Genomic DNA, 19,987 nt, shown 5'->3' on the forward strand with positions numbered 1-19,987 from the left:
CCATAATTGAAAATCAAAACCTTCTTTGCTCACCCATGCAATATACTTAGTATAATAAGCGTAATCTAATACATGAGTGCACAATCAATAAAGAAGCATTACACAATAACAATGGCTCGTGCAAATGGCAAGAAGTTTCCTGCTCGATAATTTGTTACGGAGGTACATTTCGGTACAAGAACTGCCATATGAAGTGTCTTTACTGAATTGATCTAGCAAGGACAATAATGTTTTGGCGTTCGAACGATCAATTCTTCTTTCTGTCTGGGTGGGGTTTGTGGGTGCTTTCCCGGATCTTAGCCAATAAAATGATTAAATCATATTTGTGTTTTAACAAACTTTGTAACCTAAAAGAAAGGTATAGAGGCACAATAAAAACACTGACTATTATCAAGTATACTTTCAAAGAAAGGCTGCGGCTGTGGCAGAATGCTGAACTGGCACATTCAACAATAGTCATACTATTTATTATCGTCATTATCAATTATTAATATATTTACCCTGCCCCGAAATAACCCTAAAGTCTGAATGCTGGCGCACGCATGCAGTTAGCGAAAAAAAAAAAGGCTAAACTACACGAGTATTAAAAAAAACAGCGAACGTAAACAAGCAAGGGTGAGAAAAATTTAGAAAATTACAAGAAAACAAACACAAAAACTATGAAAGATCATTTATGAAAAGGACAGTTTGCATACCATAAAACGCAAGGTAAGTAATAGAAAAAAGCAGAACGACATAACTTAAACACTGTCGGAAACTATGATATAACAATGCGAACTTGAAAAAAAAAAACAATGACAGTGAACTATGAAAAACATCAAGACCAAGAAAATGAGAGTTATAAAGGGTTTCTATTTTGTGCACAGTTGAGATTTGGCTGTGGCTGGCAGGAACACGAAAATTACATGTATAATTACCTCTTGGCAACGCAATGGCTCGCAGTGAGTACAAAGTGAGCGGAAATGATACTTCCTCCACAAAACTGGCTGGCGTTGTAGGTTTCGTTGTACATGGAAGGCAAAACTAATTGCACCTGAAAACAAAATGTCATACAAGTTAGGAGCAGTGCGTCTTAATGGCGGCAGCTGTAACAAGGGAGAAAATGAGGTGAAAGTGTTTGTTCGTCAGTTTACATATTTTCGATTACGAAGTAGGTACCGCCAAGCGTCTACACCGATTGCCAGTTAAATAAAGCGTGACAGGGGCGTAGCTTAGCATGGGCGCAGAAGGCACAAATAAAAAGGAAACTGAGTTAAATGTGGGACGTGTCAGAAATTTTCAAAAATTTATTTTCAGGGCACAGTTGCCTAAACGAACGTCCATCATATAACAAAAGAACGAGATTGTGACTGATACAGACTCTCGTATCATGCTCCCCCCAAGAGGAGGCGCAAAAGAAGAATGTTAGTCACCGCCATACGCTCGAAAGGCGCTAGTTGGGCTCTCTGACAGCCTAGCAACGGCCTTGGTAAGCTCGTTGTCGAGATACCAATCATCATCATCATCATCATTATTATCACCATCATCATCATCATCATCATCATCAGCCTGTTTACGCCCACTGCAGGGCAAAGGCCTCTCCCATACTTCTCCAACAACCCCGGTCATGTAATAATTGCGGCCATGCTGTCACTGCAAACTTCTTAATCTCATCCGCCCACCTAACTTTCTGCCGCCCCCTGCTACGCTTCCCTTCCCTTGGGATCCAGTCCGTAACCCTTAGTGACCATCGGTTATCATCCCTCCTCATTACATGTCCTGCCCATGCCCATTTCTTTTTCTTGATTTCAACTACGATGTCATTAACTCGCGTTTGTTCCCTCACCCAATCTGCTCTTTTCTTATCCCTTAACGTTACACCTATCATTCTTCTTTCCATAGCTCGTTGCGTCGTCCTCAATTTGAGTAGAATACTTTTCGTAAGCCTCCAGGTTACTGCCCCGTAGGTGAGTACTGGTAAGACACAGCTATTATACACTTTTCTCTTGAGGGATAATGGCAACCTGCTGTTCATGATCTGAGAATGCCTGCCAAACGCACCCCAGCCCATTCTTATTCGTCTGATTATTTCACTCTCATGATCTGGATCAGCAGTCACTACCTGTCCTAAGTGGATGTATTCCCTTACCACTTCCAGTGCCTCGCTACCTATCGTAAACTGCTGTTCCCTTCCGAGACTGTTAAACATTACTTTAGTTTTTTGCAGATTAATTTTTAGTCCCACCCAGGCACGTACCCAGGGGGGGGCCCGGGGGGGCCCGGGCCCCCCCCGAAATCAAGTGGCATACCCCCCCCTCCCCACTCACGCCACCACTCCTCACACATTCCTAAAGCGCCGCCAGATCAATATTGAGACTTGGCAGCTGTTCATCGGTCAGCATTATGCTGCCTTTTTCACTCCCTTTAGATGGCGGTAGTTATCGGCATCTCTTGTATTTTGAAGGGCAGTTTTCTCATAAATTCCGCACCCGCGCGATCACCTCGATATGCGTTCAGTTGGCACCATCTATTCAACCGTCACGCGCATAGCTGTTGCTTTCGTTAGTTCAACCTTCTTTGTTTAGGCTGATCCTGGGACCACGGGAGGGATGCGCTGTTACTCAGCTGGTCTGTACTCTCATGGAACGAGTTGCGGCCGGAGAAAACGCCAATTGCGTTTAACTTTTCCCTTTGCTTCATTATTTCCTTAAGTTACGGCTCGCCACGACGCTGGCAGATGCCCGGAACCACATACACGTGATATGGGTTAGATAAGGAGGGAAATAAAATAATGTGAAAGAGCGTCCATCATGAAACCCTGCAATAACCCTTAAACCCATAAGCAAGATGACTGTCGCCCGTTACCTCGTCTGTTTTTCCCTAATTGTATAGCACTTTTCGTGCAAAATTGGCAACTGGAAACAAAAATCGCAAGGAGTTGAGAAATTAAGCAATCTACTAAGGGAGAGAGCCAAGGCAACAACCGAACTGCAAGCAAAAGCAAATAATAAAAAAGTTAACCGTTGTTTATGAGAATATATATGGATCAACATCTTCTTATTTAAAAAAGGAAGTAGAGAATACGCCGCCGGAAGCAGAGAATAATTACTTGTTTTGAAGGACGCTTCTACAGTTATCGGTCGAACCGCCTCACGTAGCCACTTCTCTGCTGTGCTTATGTGGGTGTTTTTCTAACCTTTCGCGGTGAGCGCAGTACGTCTAGAATCGCAGAGTCCTGCGCTCTACGGGGTTGTATGGGACTGGCGACCGCACAGCGTTACGCAATTCGCGGAACTGTCAAAACTGATCAACAAGGCGAAAATAACTGATATTCAAAACTATAACATGATAAAGACTGAAGAACCCGTAAAAAATGAACGCAGCCTGAAATCAGTAAAAAAGAAACCTGGCATAGGACAAACTATGATGTATGCACTAAAAGATGAGAAGGATAATATCATCAGCAATCTGGAAGATATAGTAAAAGCAGCGGAAAAATTTTAAGCTGCCCTGTATACAGTACCCAGAGGAGTCACGATACCTCACTTAGAAACAGTAATGAAAAGGATACAGAAACTCTTATATAACTAGCGATGAGGTCAGAAGGGCCCTGCAAGACATGAAACGATGAAGAGCGGGAGGAGAAGGTGGAATAACAGTCGATTTAATCAAAGATGGAGGCGACATAATGCTTGGAAAGCTGGCGGCCCTTTATACGAAGTGTCTATCGACTGCAAGGGCCCCAGAAAACTGGAAGAATGCAGACATTATACTAATCCACAAAAAAGGAGACGTTAAAGAATTCAACATTATAGGACCATTAGTTTGCTCCCAGTATTATATAAAATATTTACCAAAAAATTCTCCAATAGAATAAGGGCAACACTCGAATTTGTCAACCAAGGGAACAGGCTGGCTTCAGGAAGAGATACTTTACAATGGATCACATCCATGTCATCAATCAGGTTATCGCGAAATCTGCAGAGTACAATAAGCGTCTCTATGTGGCTGACATAGATTACGAAAATGCATTTGATTCAGTAGAGATACCAGCAGTCATAGAGGCACTACGTAATCAAGGAGTACAGAACGCTTACGTAAAAAGCTTGGAAAATATTGCTACATGCGTGTGGTATTTGTTTGTTTGAACGAGGCGCGTGGGCGCCATCACTCCAGAAAAGAGGAGGAAGAACGAACTGGGCTCGCGCTGTGAATCTAACCGGTCAGAGCTGCAACTGTTGTTGTAAATATAATCTGTAAATAGTTTCTCGTCTTACTGACTCGTCCTTCGCGTAAGAATATCTACAGAGGTTCTACAGCTACCTTGATTCTACACAAGAAAAGCAGGCAGATACCTATACGCGCCGTGCACGCCGACGGACGCGCCACTGGTGGCGGCCTTGCGCAGAACACGCGGGAGAGGAGCCTGGCGCGCGCCGTAGTTTGTTGTGTCGTTGATCGTGCTTCTCTGTCTTATTCACGTTTTCAGAGCAAGATAGGCAACACCATTCGCACGTGTGGGGTGGCCAAAGCTTCAGGGAATGTCGAAAAATAATTGTTGCAGGTTGGGGGACTCAAATACCGGTGAAAACGTGCCGGCGAAACGGTTCTAATCATTCCCGGCAAAGCCTCATCAGCGGAAGCAACGGTAGCAAAAATGTATCGTCGCTTCGAAGGGAAATTTCTTGTTCTCATCCTTTCCTTTGTCTCGTCGGTGTTTTTTTTTTTTTTTTTTCACTCGATCATAGTTAGACGCGTGAGCAACGAAGTTCGTCTGCAGTGCAGCATGAGGTTTAAAGCCATTTCGCTAAAGTTCGGAATGCTGTTTGCCGCTTATATTGTTTCCCGCTTCTTTACCACGTTGCGCTAGCTAGGCAGCACGACTGCACGAGCGCATTGCGTTGTATGTTAAAGCTACTGAAGTTTGCAAGAACTGAAATTGTTGGTTTCATGTGGCGCGGTAAATCCTCGCACCAGTTGTCACGCACTTCATTTGTTTACATCTATCTTATGCGTGGCTTTGCACATGTTTAACTGTTGCTAGTTGCTCCATGAATAACTCTTGTCGATTCTTTTGAGCTGCGAACTTCTCACCCTGCCTTGTTTGTAAAGGGTATAAATCACGCTGTGTCTTACCCGAATGATACCAAGCAAGTGCTTCTCTAACAGCTTTATTCTTTTCACCCGAGGGCATCTTAGATATTGTTTGCGTTTTTGGAAATGTGTTTAGAAAATAGGTAGTTCCGGGCAAGAATTGCTAACAGCTGCTGCATATGGTATTTGTGTTCCATTTCTCGCTGAAAAGTTCGCGTCCCGTTTGGGAAGTCATCACACCTCGATGCTGCCTGAGCAAGCTTAACACGCCGAGTGACTTGTTTGTTTCACAACGTAGTCCCTTCTTGCATGTGAGTATTGTACTCAACTGAATTCTTTCTTATACTTATGCTGCAGACGACTAAACCGGGCCTTGCCGCCAGCGCTCATCTACTTTGACTGGCGCTGCTCTGCCTTTAAATATATCATGTGGCACCTCTCTCTAGTAATATAAAAAAGTACGGAAAAGTCAGTCAGTCTTTAGCTTTGCACGTTTCCAAGCAGCTCCCTTGGAGAATTTGAAATTGCACAAACTGCAGCGGGAAGAGTAGTTCATCGGCGTATGCAGCAGAATTGCATCGGCGGTACAGCACTAACACGCGCTTTTATTAGCCCGTGTGTTTGGCGACATCGTTGGCTAGTGTGCGCGTTTCCATCAATAAATTGGCAATTACTCTTCTTGAGGCGACTTCGACTGCACTTATTCGGCGATGTCACATGTATTCATTGGCAGAAAAATTACAACGGCATATGCAGAGATTGCACCATGCGGATTTGTTTGATATAAGTCTGTACTAACGACGGGTGCTTATTATTCAGGTACAGGAGCAGCATTGCGGCAAGGGTAGAATAAAAAAGAAAACAATCGAGAGATCGCATTACTCAACAAAATTTATCGGCTAGTGAACATGAGCTCCACATCATGTAAATGGGGTTCATGGCGTTTGTCTGCGGGACACACCTTGCACGTATGTGGACCATGTTGTCCCAAACACCAGTAACATCGTGTTCATACCCGTTCGCCCAGAGGTCAGCATCTCCCCTACAGCTGTCACCGCAGAAGAAGCAGCCTGGCACCCGAACAAAGGAGAAATCGCAGCCGCGAACTTCAGCCATCCTTGCTGGAAAGGGTTGTCGTCTGCTACTGTTCCCACGTGTACTGTTGGAAGCGTCCGCTAGGTGGCTTTCAGTGGCGCCTCTATAGGCCGTGCACGAGGCGTATAGAGAAACGGGTCAGACAGGGAGATACAATTTCTCCAAAGCTATTCACTGCGTGCTTAGAAGAATTCAAGCTATTAAACTGGCAAGGCTTAGGAGTAAAGATCGACGGCAAATATCTTAGCAACCTTCGGTTTGCCGATGACATCATTCTATTCAACAACAATGCAGACGAGTTAAAACAATTGATTGGAGACCTTAACAGAGAGAGTGTAAGAGTGGGGTTGAATATTAATATGCAGAAGATGAAGATAATGATAAATAGCCGGGCAAAGGAACAAGAGATCAGGATTGCCAGTCGGCCACTAGAGACTGTGAAGGAGTACGTTTACCTAGGTCAATTAATCACAGGGAACCCTGCCGTATGAGAAGCGTTCCCATACGGCAGACATTGCCAGCTTCTGACTGGAAGCTTACCATTATTATTGAAAAGTAAGGTGTGCAATCAGTGCATTTTGCCAGTGCTGACATATGGGGCAGAGACTTGAGAGCAAGTTAAGGACCGTGCAAAGAGCGATCGAACGAAGATTGCAAGGCATAACATTAAGAGAGAGAAAGAGAGCGGTTTGGATCAGAGAGCGAACGGGTATAGACGATATTCTAATTGACATCAAGTGGAAAAAATGTAGCTGGGCAGGTCATGTAATGCGCCGGTTAGATAACCGTTGGACCATTAGGGTGACAGAATGGGTACCAAGAGAAGGAAAACGCAATCGAGAATGACAGAACACTAGGTGGAGCGATGAAATTAGGAAATTCGCGGGCGCTAGTTGGAATCGGTTTGCGCAGGACAGGGGTAATTGGAGATCGCATGGAGAGGCTTTCGTCCTGCAGTGGACATAAAACAGGACGATGATGATTATGATGATGATGATTATGATGATGATGATGATGATGGTGGGCCCCCCCCGAAAAAAAATCCTGGGTACGTGCCTGGTCCCACCCTTCTGCTCTGCCTCTCCAGGTCAGTGAGCATGCATTGCAGTTGGTCCCCTGAGTTACTAAGCAAGGCAATATCATCAGCGAAGCGCAAGTTACTAAGGTATTCTCCATTTACTCTTATCCCCAATTCTTCCCAATCCAGGTCTCTGAATACCTCCTGTAAACATGCTGTGAATAATAGCATTGGAGAGATCGTATCTCCCTTGGAGAGATACCAATAGGTGCCACAAATTAGCGGCGTCAGATTTTTCTCATTTCTGGAGCTATAGTAATAAATTTCTGGGCTGACGGGCTTCTATTCTTGATTATCAGCATTTGCGTCAACCTCGCAGGTAAACAGAGTCTGTGAAATCTCCAAAATAACTCGTCTAATTGGTGCTTCGAATCATATTCTAATGTATGCCTGTGTGGTAAAAGCGCTCCTGAGAAAATTGCCCAATTATCGCGTCTGGAATATTTTGATGACACTTTTGAACGCGATTTCTAAGCAAAGAAAACCTTCACAAGGAATGGAACTTTAGTATTGTTATAGTTCACGTGCACAAACTATGGCGACATTCATTTCCATCGCTGTCTCAGCTGCATCTTCTCGTGAAGTAAAATAATCTCAATATTAAAAAAAGAAAACAATTAGTATCTTGGGTTTAACGAGCCAAAACCATGATATGATAACTGGTCCCGCCGTAGTGGTGGGCTGTGGAATAATTTTGACCACCTGGAGTTCGTTACCGTGCGCCCAACGCACAGTAAGCGAGCATCATTTCTTTTCATCCTCATCCTTCATCCTCATCTTCATCTTCATATTTTTCATCCTCATCCTCATCTTCATCTTCATCTTCATCATTTTTTCATCCTCATAATTTCATCCTGATCAAAGTACGGTTACTACGGCTGGGCATCAAACCCGCTACCTTGTGCCGTGAAACCACTGCTAGGGGTAATGTCAATATTCGTCTGCATATATTTGCGCCCCTTCCCATGTTCCTTTAACGTATCGGTTTTAGACAGATACTTGAGCAAGTATTACACCTAATTATTGCGCTACATTTTGAAAGCTGTGTTGCAGGCCTACGTTCGAGGCACTTCTTTTGAATTATTGTCTGCAGTATATAATATTACTACATTTGTCTTTCAAATTTGTGAACCTGGAGAACATTTCATTTTTTTTTTTAATTTTCCCGTGGTTTAATATTTATTCATCAACTGTGTACTTACAACCCATGGTATTTGGTCCTTCCCACGTACGAGATGGCCACCAACAATTCTTCCAGAGGCGGAAAATATGCCGCAACCTGAAACGAATTTTTTCTAGAGCGCATGACATGACACTACATGAGCGCATGCGAGTTTATTCCATGGAAATGCGCGTTGTGTCAGGAATCAAAGAAGTACAATGCATATCTGTATTCCTAATAGGTACTTCAGATGATCTAGACACTGAACTTGTTACCAAGTGCGTCTTTGAAAAAATCTTCCTTGTAAGTGCTAGTTTAAACTTTGAAGTTCGTGGAGACTATGAATATTTCTGAAGACCAACATTCCTCATACTATCATTCGCTTCAGAAGTAATGGGCAATACAGTTTGTTTCTTTTCTTTCTCGCTTAATAAACTGCAATGCGATTCAAGTGTGGGATTCTGCCAGAGGTTATTGTTCGAAGCAAGTGAGTTCATTAAAAAATTGTTACGAATGGGAATGAGCATTCAGTTATATTGGACAACCTGAAAGCGTTTGTTTCTTAATATATTTAACTTGAATATTTTACTACTTGCATAAACCAAGCAGTCAGTGCCTCGTTTAAAGGAATTTCCCTGTTTAACTATAAATGTCCCCTGATCATTGCTGACACATGTCATTGCGTGTTAAGTCTAAACATGGCCTACAGAAGGTGGCTGTTGATGTCATCTTTTGTCTCCAGTCTCATAACAATCATGTATTGTCGATGCTGCCTAGTTAAAAACAGAGTTGAATGTTGTTAACTACTGCGAATTATCCTACCTTTATTATTGATGTCATCAGAAGCGACCTGCAAAAGAATCATACAGGCAGCCTGAACAATTAGTTGAACAATAGAGACGGCATGCGGCAGAAACTATCCTTGATGATTGTCAAAGTCAGCGATAGCTTTCTTAAGTAATCCTGCTGCAAGCGTCCATGACAATCCAGTGCTTCGCCGCGAACCTTATGCGCGAGTTTGATTGGACAAGCCTGTTTAGGTACAGAAACGGCAAATGACGTTTAGAAAATTAGGGTTTAGGATTTGTTACAGTATAGGCGCGTCTGGTTCCAAACGATAAGCGGACATGGCCAAATGAGATGTGGCGCTACCACGAGAGCGTGATATTCGGTGAGTCAGACGGCGCAGACACCGGTGAGGCTTCGGCATCACGTGATCTCGGTGACGTCAAGTACGCGCAGCTGCTATCAGCTGCGCCGAACCAATCAGATGAGGCCTGTGCGACTGTGCATTTCTTCCACAGAGCAGGTCCTTATCAAGATGTGGGCGCCCACGCGGCATATGCAGCAGCCACAGGCAGTGGCAGGCTTAGGCAAGGTCGATGCAAATAGGTTGCGAAGCTTCGGGCAAAATCGGTTCAGTAAAAATCGTCACTGACATCAGCAAGGGTGGTTATGGGAGCAGCGATTGAAGTGCGAGTATGTTTGGAGGGAACAAACACTGGGAAAGAAAAAAAGCGTTTTTTAATTCAAGCGAGACACAGATTCATTCAACGAAAATAAAATTCCTGATAAACATTATATATTCGTAGCGAGTTAAGAAAATACAAGTTTATTTCATTTTAATATTATTAACAAATACATTTCTTTTCAGCACCCATCGTTACAGGGGGCGTTGACGCCGCTATCACTCGCAATGCAATGCACCTCTTGAAATGTGCAGAAAGGTGCGCTCGTAAAGTTCACCTGATGAGATACACACCCCTCACACGTTGTGCTTTTTGCATGTCGAAGTTTGTCTGAATTTGGTGATGGGGGTAGCTTCATCGCTTGTTAACATATTGAGTCAAAAGTAGTGAGTTACGACCGCCAGATAATTGTGTAGTTTTTTTCATGCGACGGCGCTGGCCGACGGGCTTGACATCCGACGATAGGATCAGCAATCTACACCCGAAACTTTCGTCGGCCTCCAAAGAAAGTATGTGCTGTGCATGGGTGCGATTTCGAGAGCCGTACAGCTGGCTTTTTCTGCGTCACTTTCCGCGCTGAAAGCTCGAAACGCCCACCAAGTGGAATGGCGGGGCACTTGAATAACTCTAAAGGCCGGCCAACAACAAAAATTTCGCGCTTTCGAAAACAAAATGACCTCACTTCTGCTTTTAACGGATGTTAACGGATATATTATTTTAACGAATAACGGGCAGCTCAGGTACAACGTAGTACGCTGTGGCTCAGGAAAGCGCGAGCCCCGTGGGAGGCACCGCATCCCACGGGACTCGCGAAGCCTGCTCATGACGAAGCCTACTCATTCTTTCGAAAGGACCCTCGCTTTTACATTCACGGCATAGTTTGTTAGGGTGGGTAAAATGTCTGGAGACGTACCACGTGCAGAGCTTCAGGTCATGCATGACGCCGCTGTGATTGCGCGACACCGTCAGGCACAACCAGATGCCCGTGTATGTTGTACGGCTGGAATATCTTTCAAAAGTTCTTCAATGACTTCACGACGACGTAGTGGTGCCCAAACCAAGACAATATCACCAGGCTGGTATTCCATAAATCTTAGCCGAATGCTGCAGAGTCGGCTGTCGGTTCTCTGCTGGTTCTTCGCACGCCGGCGGGTTAGTTGTCGGGCTTCTTCGGTGCTTTGGCGATAAGCGGCGATGTGGAGGTGCTCATCGTCCCTGATGTGCAGTATCTTGGCGTCGAAGACGTCACCGAGTTCCTTCCGCAAAACAATTTGAACGATCTCACGTGCATTGTTTCTTGCACCGCCGCGTTGTAAGCAAAGGTCCCGTGCGGAAAGGCAGCATCCCACGTCTTCTGCTTGGTGCTCGACGTCGGCGCACACTGCCTAGGTGTAGGTGAGGGTCTTGTTTAGCCATTTTGTGAAAGCGTGCAAATTCTCCATCATTTGTTCACCATTTTTTCTGAAAGTGCTTTCACATGCCTACAGCTGTGAAAGTTACGGCTCCGTGCGAGACGCGTCTGCAAGTATCAGTAAGAAAAAGAAATTCTGGAATTTCACCTGCCAATCACGATCTCATTATGAGGCACGTCGTCATGGGGGACATCTGATTTATTTTGGCCACCTGGGGTTCTGTAAGGTGCACACAATGCACGGCACATGGGCGTCATTGCGTTTTGCCCCCATCCAAATCCAGCCGTTGCGGTCCGCATGTATCGGGAAATTCTCGATTGTTGTCACCAATTCTATGTTGCACAGCCCGTTGCTGAACATTTTGCGATCAAATTGCATGCTTGGCGTAAGCAGTGTTGCGCATCACTGAACGCACGCAAGCAGCAGCAACTATGCTAGAGTAATCGTCGAATCGTCTATAAAAGATGCGGCTCTTTTTTTATGGGACTTCATCGAAGCGAACTTTGGACTATGTTTTAAGCAAACAAGCAGGTGACTAGATAGCTAAGTGAAAAAAGAAAAACCGAACCATTATTATGGTGGTGGATTAGCCAGTGAAGCTCTCGATCGCGATCGAGAGCTTGGTTAAACTATGGTTAAACTGCGCGACCAGAAACATTCCCTTGAGCTTGGAATTAGCCCCTGTGAAACGCGAAGGAGGTGGCAACTCACGCTTCTGCCGTTTGGACGCAGACTCGACGGACCTAGCCTGACGCTTACGAGCGGCCTCTAGTGCGCGATCTTCATCGGTAGCTTGCGTTCGACGCCGACGATTAGACTTTCACATCTGCTCTCGCTGACGTTGTCCGGCGGCAAACTCGCTGGCCGCATTCTCCGGTTTTGGACATGCACGTTGTCGTTGGTTATAGTCACGTCTCTGCTGTCGACGCCTCTCCTCGTACTCGGTTTGTTCTTTGGCACTATGCACAATGAGTTGTCTCTCCACTTTTGCCATCTTTGTTGGAGATGCAACTGTCACAAAGGTCTACCACTGCAACGCACAATCCGGTTCTTGCCCACCGCGTCGGCTACTGCGGCACACATCCCTGTGCTTTCCAGCCACAACTGCAGAGCCGTTGTATTGAGGGCCCACGACAGCAGACGCAGGCGGACGCAACGGCGATCAGCTCGTGTACACTCTCCCACTGCGTACGCGAGGCGCGCGGTGAAATCACATGCCCTTTCATTCTTCTGCGCCGTACTAGCGTTCGTTATCTTTTTTGCTCACTTTACGGACGTTAGCCCGCCCAGATACCCCCTCTACCAAACCACGCATGCGGCAAATTTTTACAGGTCCATGAAGCAAACAACTTCGCTGTAATAGCCTACGAACGTGACCTGCAAATAGGATTTCAAAAAATTCGCAGTTCCGCCCAAAAGGCGAAGCACCGAATGCGATAGCAAATTAGGACACAGCTAATACGAAGTAAGGATATTAGTTTTATCGGCCGTATAAAGGTGTCAACATTCGCTTACTAAGTAAATTAACAATGATAGAATGTGTAAGCGTTATTCAACGGGGACATAGAAAGAAACAGACATACAGTCATTGCGTGTCTGCTTCTTCCTACGACCTTGTTCAGTCACACTTAACCCATTCTATCATGGATTCAAACCAACTAGCCAATCAACGTGTTTTAACTAAATTAGCCAGCCCGGTGTCACGCGCGCCAAGGTAAACATGAACACATCTCCCTCCATGACAGCGGAAACTGTCTGGAAAAACGCTCGAGTTAGTATTCGCGGCAGCAGCCACGAGCCAATTGCCTTCCGTGCATCTGTCGCTTCAATGCGAACCAAACGTTGGAAGCACAGCCCATACGAAGCTACCGGCACTACGCGCACTCTGCAAACATCGCAGATCGCTTTGAAGATGAGGCTTGCGCGGGCGTGCACTTTGACGACGTCGCAGATTGCTTTCAAGACACACGAGTGCCGGCAACGTGTCCCTAAGGAGCCAGCCAAAGGCGTCTAGTACGGCGTCCGCGATTCGCGTGGCCAGTGGCGTAGTAAACGCCGCGGTTGTCTCCGCTCTGTGTGGAGCGGCGGGCGAGCAGGACATCGAGAAACCCTGGCAGGCGCCAGGGAAGAACGCCCCTCCTCCCTCGCCTGACCCCGCTTGCCTGGCGCGCCACAGGAGAGGGCACGCATCCGGGCCGCGTTCCTCGCTCGCGCACACGATATTGAATCGCGTTCGCCGGCTTACCCTCACATGCTTTCACTCATACGGGACAACACGGCGACGCCGACGGCAACAGCAGAAATGCGCCAGGAGTGTCCACATAATTCTTATTGCGATAAAATAAACACGTTGCGCGCGAAATGTTACTTCTGAAGGTCGCCAACCCGGCGAGCGCCTCTTCCCTTTCGGTCCTATTTCGAACATCGGCAACTGTGCTCGCTGGTATCGTGTTTTCAGTGTAACTTTCTTTCTTCTTTATCTGCAGAGGAGGGGGGGGGGCGCAGGTTCCCCCAAAAGTTATTTTCATGACTCACAGCTTTTGTTACTGTTTGGTCCTTCCCCGTCCCTACAACGTAACATCTCGTGGAGGCCTTTGTGTTCCGGACACTCCCGGAAAGCCGTGAACCAAGCCCCAGTATCGAAGAGAACGGCAACATTGACCCGGACTATCAAGCTAGCCGCAGGTGAAAGAACGTGCTTCTGGAGCGCAGGCCTTTCTCAACCCGAGCTCACCAGAAAGGTTAACACCAAGTAAGCAGCCCCGATGACGGCCGCAGCGTTGCCTAGGCTGATGAAATAGCCTAAAGAGACACCGACAATGCGCATGTAATTGACTGAGGACCCAGAAAGCTCATTGGAGTCGTACGAAATCATCACTACGTTTACCGATTGAAACTGCGAAGACAAGCTGCTACATGTATTTTGCTTATTCAAGATGCCGCCAGCATGTTGACTTCAGAATCGACGATTCACTCTAACAAAATGGGACCTGTTTGGATTACTACAGACCGTATCGAGCGCTGTGCGCGAAGAAAATAGCAGAAGCTCTGCTATAGGCCCAGATGCAGCTACCAACCGAGAACGTCGTAATTTTCACCGAGGAGATGACTCGTCTGTTCCACCACGCGGACGCCGACAGGTCCGAAAAGATGAAAGTTCGCTTCCTGACGGGGAGTGTAAAGCAAGAACACCTCGCCTGACTGATGCGCAACCCGGCCAAGACCGTACCTGAATTTCTGTCGGAGGTCTTGACGATCAAGAAGGCGCTCGAAATGTGCACTAGGCAATGCTCACAGGTGTGCTTCTTTAGCTTTCTCCGGTGACCACTGTTCACCGGCTAACAAATGTTAAACGTTATTGTTCAGCGCAGGACGCGCCTGCATGTATCGGAAGTTTCTCGAATATTTTCGACGGGTCTGTAGTACTTCCTGGAGTACCCGCGGGCATCAGCGATTACTCTGGAACCTTCAATGACTCATGTGAAAAGGCAACGCGCTTGACGCGCACATGAGGTTTCAACGATGGCTGACTGTGTTCGCCGCTATCATTGTGCATTGAGGGCACATATCGCCCAATAAAACTTGGTTTCGTCATTGTGCTACGTGTCCATTACCGCCACTACTACGTGGCAATACAATCGGACGCCAGACTGCGCTGAAATTTGAGCACTTTGCTTTAATGAACTGCAGGAGACAATAAGAGAAGTATGCGATGACATGCGATGAGTGATTCCAATCGTCTCAACTCCAAGTTGTATCAATTACTGACATCGCCCAGGAAAAAATTCGTCAGTCACTAGAAGTAATCGAACCGCCCATGCCCGAGCCGCAGGCTATATAAGCTACGCCGCAACAGCCCGCCGCGTAGCCATCACGTAGCTCCTCCTGCCTACGCGCTAGAGCACTCTAATGCCGCAATTCAGCCGCCAGCACACCCGCCTATCGCCCCGGCCAACGTCCCAACGAAGAGGCATGGTTGGCGCACCCTCGACTGCAGCCCGCTCTGCTATCACTGCGGAGAAGCGGGGCCCCGTCTACCACCGGGATCCCATACCGCGAGATGACACTACGAGGCTTTTCCGTAAACGCGCCGTTTCCCTCCGCGAGATTCGGCGACAACATATAAGCGGTGACAACGATAGAAAATACTCTGGCAGATGAGGGCCTCCTGTGCACCGAACTCAAGTTTTAATAGTTGTTAGCAAGTCAAAAGTGGTCTGCAAGAAAAGAAAGAAAAGAAAATGTAAACGATGAAAAAAAATATAAACAAAGTACAGGCGTCGATATACCCTCTGAGGTTTCTATATAGTTTTCCAGGACATCAGGAAAATGTACATGTTAAAGGCTGTTCTTATGGCGTAAAAAAGGTGACCTGTATTAACGCAGATGGACAATGTGCCCCAACCAATAACGATAATGTTTAAGGAAGCCGATAGGCAGCGTTAACGTTGCTGAAGCGACACCAAGGCGCCATGCTGTAGGAAAGCCCGAGGATAGCGCCGCACGTTTAGCAGCGCTGGGAGTGGGTAAGCGTAAACATCTCAAAAACAAGATGGATAAAGAATGACACACAAAGCCTTATTAGCTGTTGAGCACCGCGTCTGAAGCATGGTATCTACTTCTTTATAATATGTGTTTGTAAGCACCGAGGTGGCACTCATGTGCCACTTGAGGGGTAGCATGCGCTAAAGTCGGTGGTCGCTGAATTTGGCGCTAAGGTAGGAATAAAAATACGTAGACCTAATACAGAAAATGACCAGGGCCTTATTTAAAACATGAACGAATTGTGTACAGAGATACCAAGGGGGACACTACCTATGCTTTCCCATCTCGCTTGCCGAAGCGCAGACTCCTCGCTCCCCCCCACTGCATTAACAAAAAATTTTCTTCAGGAAACTTGCCACAGAAGGGGTAGGTACTCGAGCATGTGGTATAACGCTAGCCTAAAAAAATTCTTCCCCACCTCGATGTGGTGTAAGATATGTCAGAGCGTGTCTTGCTGCGTGCTATGGAGTAAATGCCAGTGCCAGAGAGGAGAGAGCGTCGGGGAGAGAGAGAGAGTTAGAGATGCCGCTATAGAAGGATAAAATTGCGGTAACTTTCTCCCGCACTGGTGGAAACATAAAACGCGAACTTTGTAGCGCTGCCGGATGGTTGGAGGAGCAGGAGTGAGGAAGCTAGACTGGGCAGAGCACTTCACTTCGCGATAGCCTGGCAACACCTGGCGCAGGACTTGCTAGCAGAGGACGCGCCACCGCTCCCAGTATCTGTCCTCGGAGAATCTCCCCTGCTCAACAGTTCCTCCAGAGCCCAAAGAAGGCTGGCTACAGCTCTGGTCGTATGTTGACTCGATCGCGTGTTCTCCAGGCCAGTAGTGTTTATCTATGTCTTCAGTGGTTCTTTTACTGTAAGCGATTCCAGGGAGTGGGGCGGTCGAGAGTCTGCCTAATGGGGCCCACAATTCAGCCTCTATTAGCAGCGCTGGGGTAGCTTTTGACTTTTACCACGCGCCCTCTACAGATGCTGCTGGCCACTTCCCTCTTTGATGTTCAGGTTACCTATGGAAACCTTGCCTACCTGCTCCATGAGAGCTGCCTTGCGTGAAGCTTCACGCAAATGGCCTGCTATATTGCAGGACTACACGTGACCGCTATGCTGCAAAACGTGGTCCAGAATGTGTTACCAGAAAGTCCAATCACCTAACAGTTGTACGATGGTAGAAGAGTGGGAGAAGCTCGTTGCGCGTATTTGTAGGCGTAGTATATATATATAGCAATAATTGGAAAAAATCCATGAAAACTTTTCTTAAGGATTCATTAAAGCATTTCTTGTTCGAAGGGTGCCAAATCTGTCGAGATATTTTACACTACGAGCTGTCATAACGATTTACACATTGTTGTTCAATTAATGTAAAACTATTGTTTTATTATCAGTCAGGGTATTAGCACGCAAAAGCTAAAAGGCATGTGCCCATGGAAAAACACTTTTTAAGTGTTTCGGAACTTTTACACTTCTCAAATATCTTAAACGGATATTTCAACAAGAACTGCAGAACTGCCTTGCGCAAAAACGATGTTTAGTACAAATAAGGGATACGGTTTAAAAAACATTCTCTAGCTTATTTAACCATACAACCAGACAATATATAATGACTCAGTGGTGTTACTTCTTTCCGCTACATTATTAACAGAGCAGCGGTGTTACCCAAGTTCCACGCTGTGTCGTAATCAATATTGAATGAGTGTTGGTTTAGGGTATAGCAAAGTGTAATGTTTGGGCAGGAAGCCCACTTGTAGTGTCTCTAAGTTTTTGGTTTTGCTCGGTCTTGACGGATGCTACAAAAGTTTCATATGGGGCAAGAAATCGTGTCTATGACACAAATATCTGTGTGACGATGACAAAAACGTGATGACGACGCCGTCATAGCGACAATGAGAGAGAAACCGGAGCCCAGTGACTATTTCGCTCTTACAAGCATATTGTTACTACACTGATAAGTAGTGCAGTGCGAAACAAGACGGAGGGACGGGGAAAACTATGATGAAATCATATGAGTGAAACCTTCATGCGTGACGTCACGTACGCATTAATCGTCTAAGAGCGCTAACTTCCACAATTAGTAAGAGTAGCCGGGTTTATATTTTCACGTCGTTGCCTGTCTCAGTGGCGTAATGACGTATACTGCAATGGTGAACGGGAAAGACAGTACGGACACCTTCATTATGCGGCCTGTCTTTCACTGTACATATGGGTTTGGCTCTTCGGGACTTTTTCTCAACTTTACTTTTATGTTTGTTTTCGGTGAATAATACGTCAGTATACTTGCAGTATGTGTGTGTGTTATGAGGATGATGGTATCCTCAATGTGTGATCTCTGTCTACATACCCGTTTCATGACAGGTATTAAACAACCGGCGAAAATTACCTGGTTCTGAGTGTAGATAAGGATCCAGAACGCTTGAACTATTTTCGCCAGGCTTTTAATTTTTCGTTTTCCGGATACCATAGGTAGTCGGAATATCTGCAATGTTATGACAATGTTAAGGTCAACAGGCTGGAATAGAATCACAGATGAGCGTTTAAAGGTTTCGCGGAATTTGTTTATGTTATGTCTAGCGAATCACCCAACGCAAAAGTGAGGGCAGGTAAGTTGAGATGGGAAACAGTTGATTTTTTAAGGTCATGGAACATTACAACACGGTTCCGGCCCCTATACAAACGCTTATTCATACCTAAAAAAGTTCGTACAGTCAGAAGATATATAATCTTGCGTGTCTCTTTGCTTTCAGGATAATGCCTGAAGTACTGCAGTTTCCTTAGTTACCGCCTTCGTGTTTATTTAGTAAAATTACTGTTAAATTTTAAGGAAAATTTTTTACATAGGTTCACCCACTGCCAACTCTCTTTAAAAGGCTGGTTTGTGTTTCTGTGGAACAAAAGCTCACATGCTTAGCAAGCATAACTGTGCTACGGGGGGAAGGCAAGATGTGAACGCGGGATTTGCCACCACCAGTAAACTTTCTTAGAAAATATTACCTGCTGCATTATATCGAATTCCGCCTTTTCAAATATTGGTGCGCGAGCAGCGCGAGAGAACACGTGTCTAATGAACGTACAAGGTACTCCTACGATACACGTTCCTCCGCCGCCATGATCAACTCCTAAAAAACTGCCTGCATTGATTCTTGAATACAGGGAAACATTTTTTTAAAGGAAGTTTTACTCTCGAGTAAATTTCTTGCGGGAGTGGATTGCGCTGTGCACGGATATATGCAATGGCGGAAATCCTCGAATAACTATAGCGGTCCACGCTCTGTGCGTCCTGTTCGCGTTACGGAATGAAATATTTCACTCAAGGAACAGATCGATGTCAACAAAGCTTAGTGCTCTTTTATTATTTACTCATTTCTATATTTAGTACTCACTTGTTCCATAAAAAAAAAAAAGAAGGCTGAACGTCGCAATGCAAGCCACCAGTTCTCAAAGAAACAGCATAGTGGCTAACTCTAGGTTAACATCGGACATCTCGGATACTGTAACTTGCAACAGCATCGATAAAGTTCGCGAGAGCGTTTTGTCTTCGGCTCGCATCCTAATGCGGTCGCCGTTACCGTGAGATCAAACCCATGACATCGTGCCCAGGGGCAGAACGCTGTATTACGTTCGCTACTAATATAACTGAGTGCAAAGAGCGCGATCACGTCTTGAAATATTCACTGTTGATTGTTGCAAGAACCCTCTCCCCCTTTATAACATATTTCCTGTCGTCGCGCCCTACCACGCGGCAAAGTCACGCGAGAGTTTCAGCAAAGTAAATGGCAACGCTGAGGTCTGAGGTGTGTGCGCCACGTAGCGGTGATTATGGCTTCGCATATAGTCTAGCTGTACGTCTTTCATCTGTTAAGGATGAAACATCTCATAAGTGCGAGCTCGGCAATATGATACGAGCTGCTCTGGTCTGGGTACTACATATATACATGCACTATATATACGTATGTCACTCTGAATAAATTTACATTGTTTGGGGCAGATCTAGTCCCGAAACGGTATAATAACAACAACAACAACAATAATAATAATAATAATAATAATAATAATAATAATAATAATAATAATAATAATAATAATAATAATAATAATAATAATAATAATCATCATCAGCCTGATTACGCCCTCTTCAGGGCAAAGGCCTCTCCCA

General features: G+C 45.6%; 1 protein-coding gene across 3 annotated transcripts in view; it reads right to left on the minus strand.

The window, feature by feature from the left end:
• LOC129380651 (venom peptide isomerase heavy chain-like) overlaps positions 1-19,987 on the minus strand; it is a 43,210-nt gene that overhangs the window by 14,270 nt on the left and 8,953 nt on the right. For 2 of the 3 annotated variants that reach the window (XM_055062328.2, XM_055062327.2), the window contains 4 exons: positions 18,215-18,310; positions 9,231-9,258; positions 8,449-8,525; positions 918-1,033 (listed from right to left, as the gene is read on the minus strand). In XM_055062328.2, the coding sequence (XP_054918303.2) occupies positions 918-1,033; positions 8,449-8,525; positions 9,231-9,258; positions 18,215-18,295 (302 nt within the window). In that variant the 5' untranslated portion in view covers positions 18,296-18,310. The remainder of the gene's footprint in view (positions 1-917; positions 1,034-8,448; positions 8,526-9,230; positions 9,259-18,214; positions 18,311-19,987) is intronic. The other variant, XM_055062326.2, reaches the window with a different exon arrangement.

This window comes from Dermacentor andersoni, chromosome 10, assembly GCF_023375885.2.
Source record: "Dermacentor andersoni chromosome 10, qqDerAnde1_hic_scaffold, whole genome shotgun sequence".
Taxonomy (NCBI): domain Eukaryota; kingdom Metazoa; phylum Arthropoda; class Arachnida; order Ixodida; family Ixodidae; genus Dermacentor; species Dermacentor andersoni.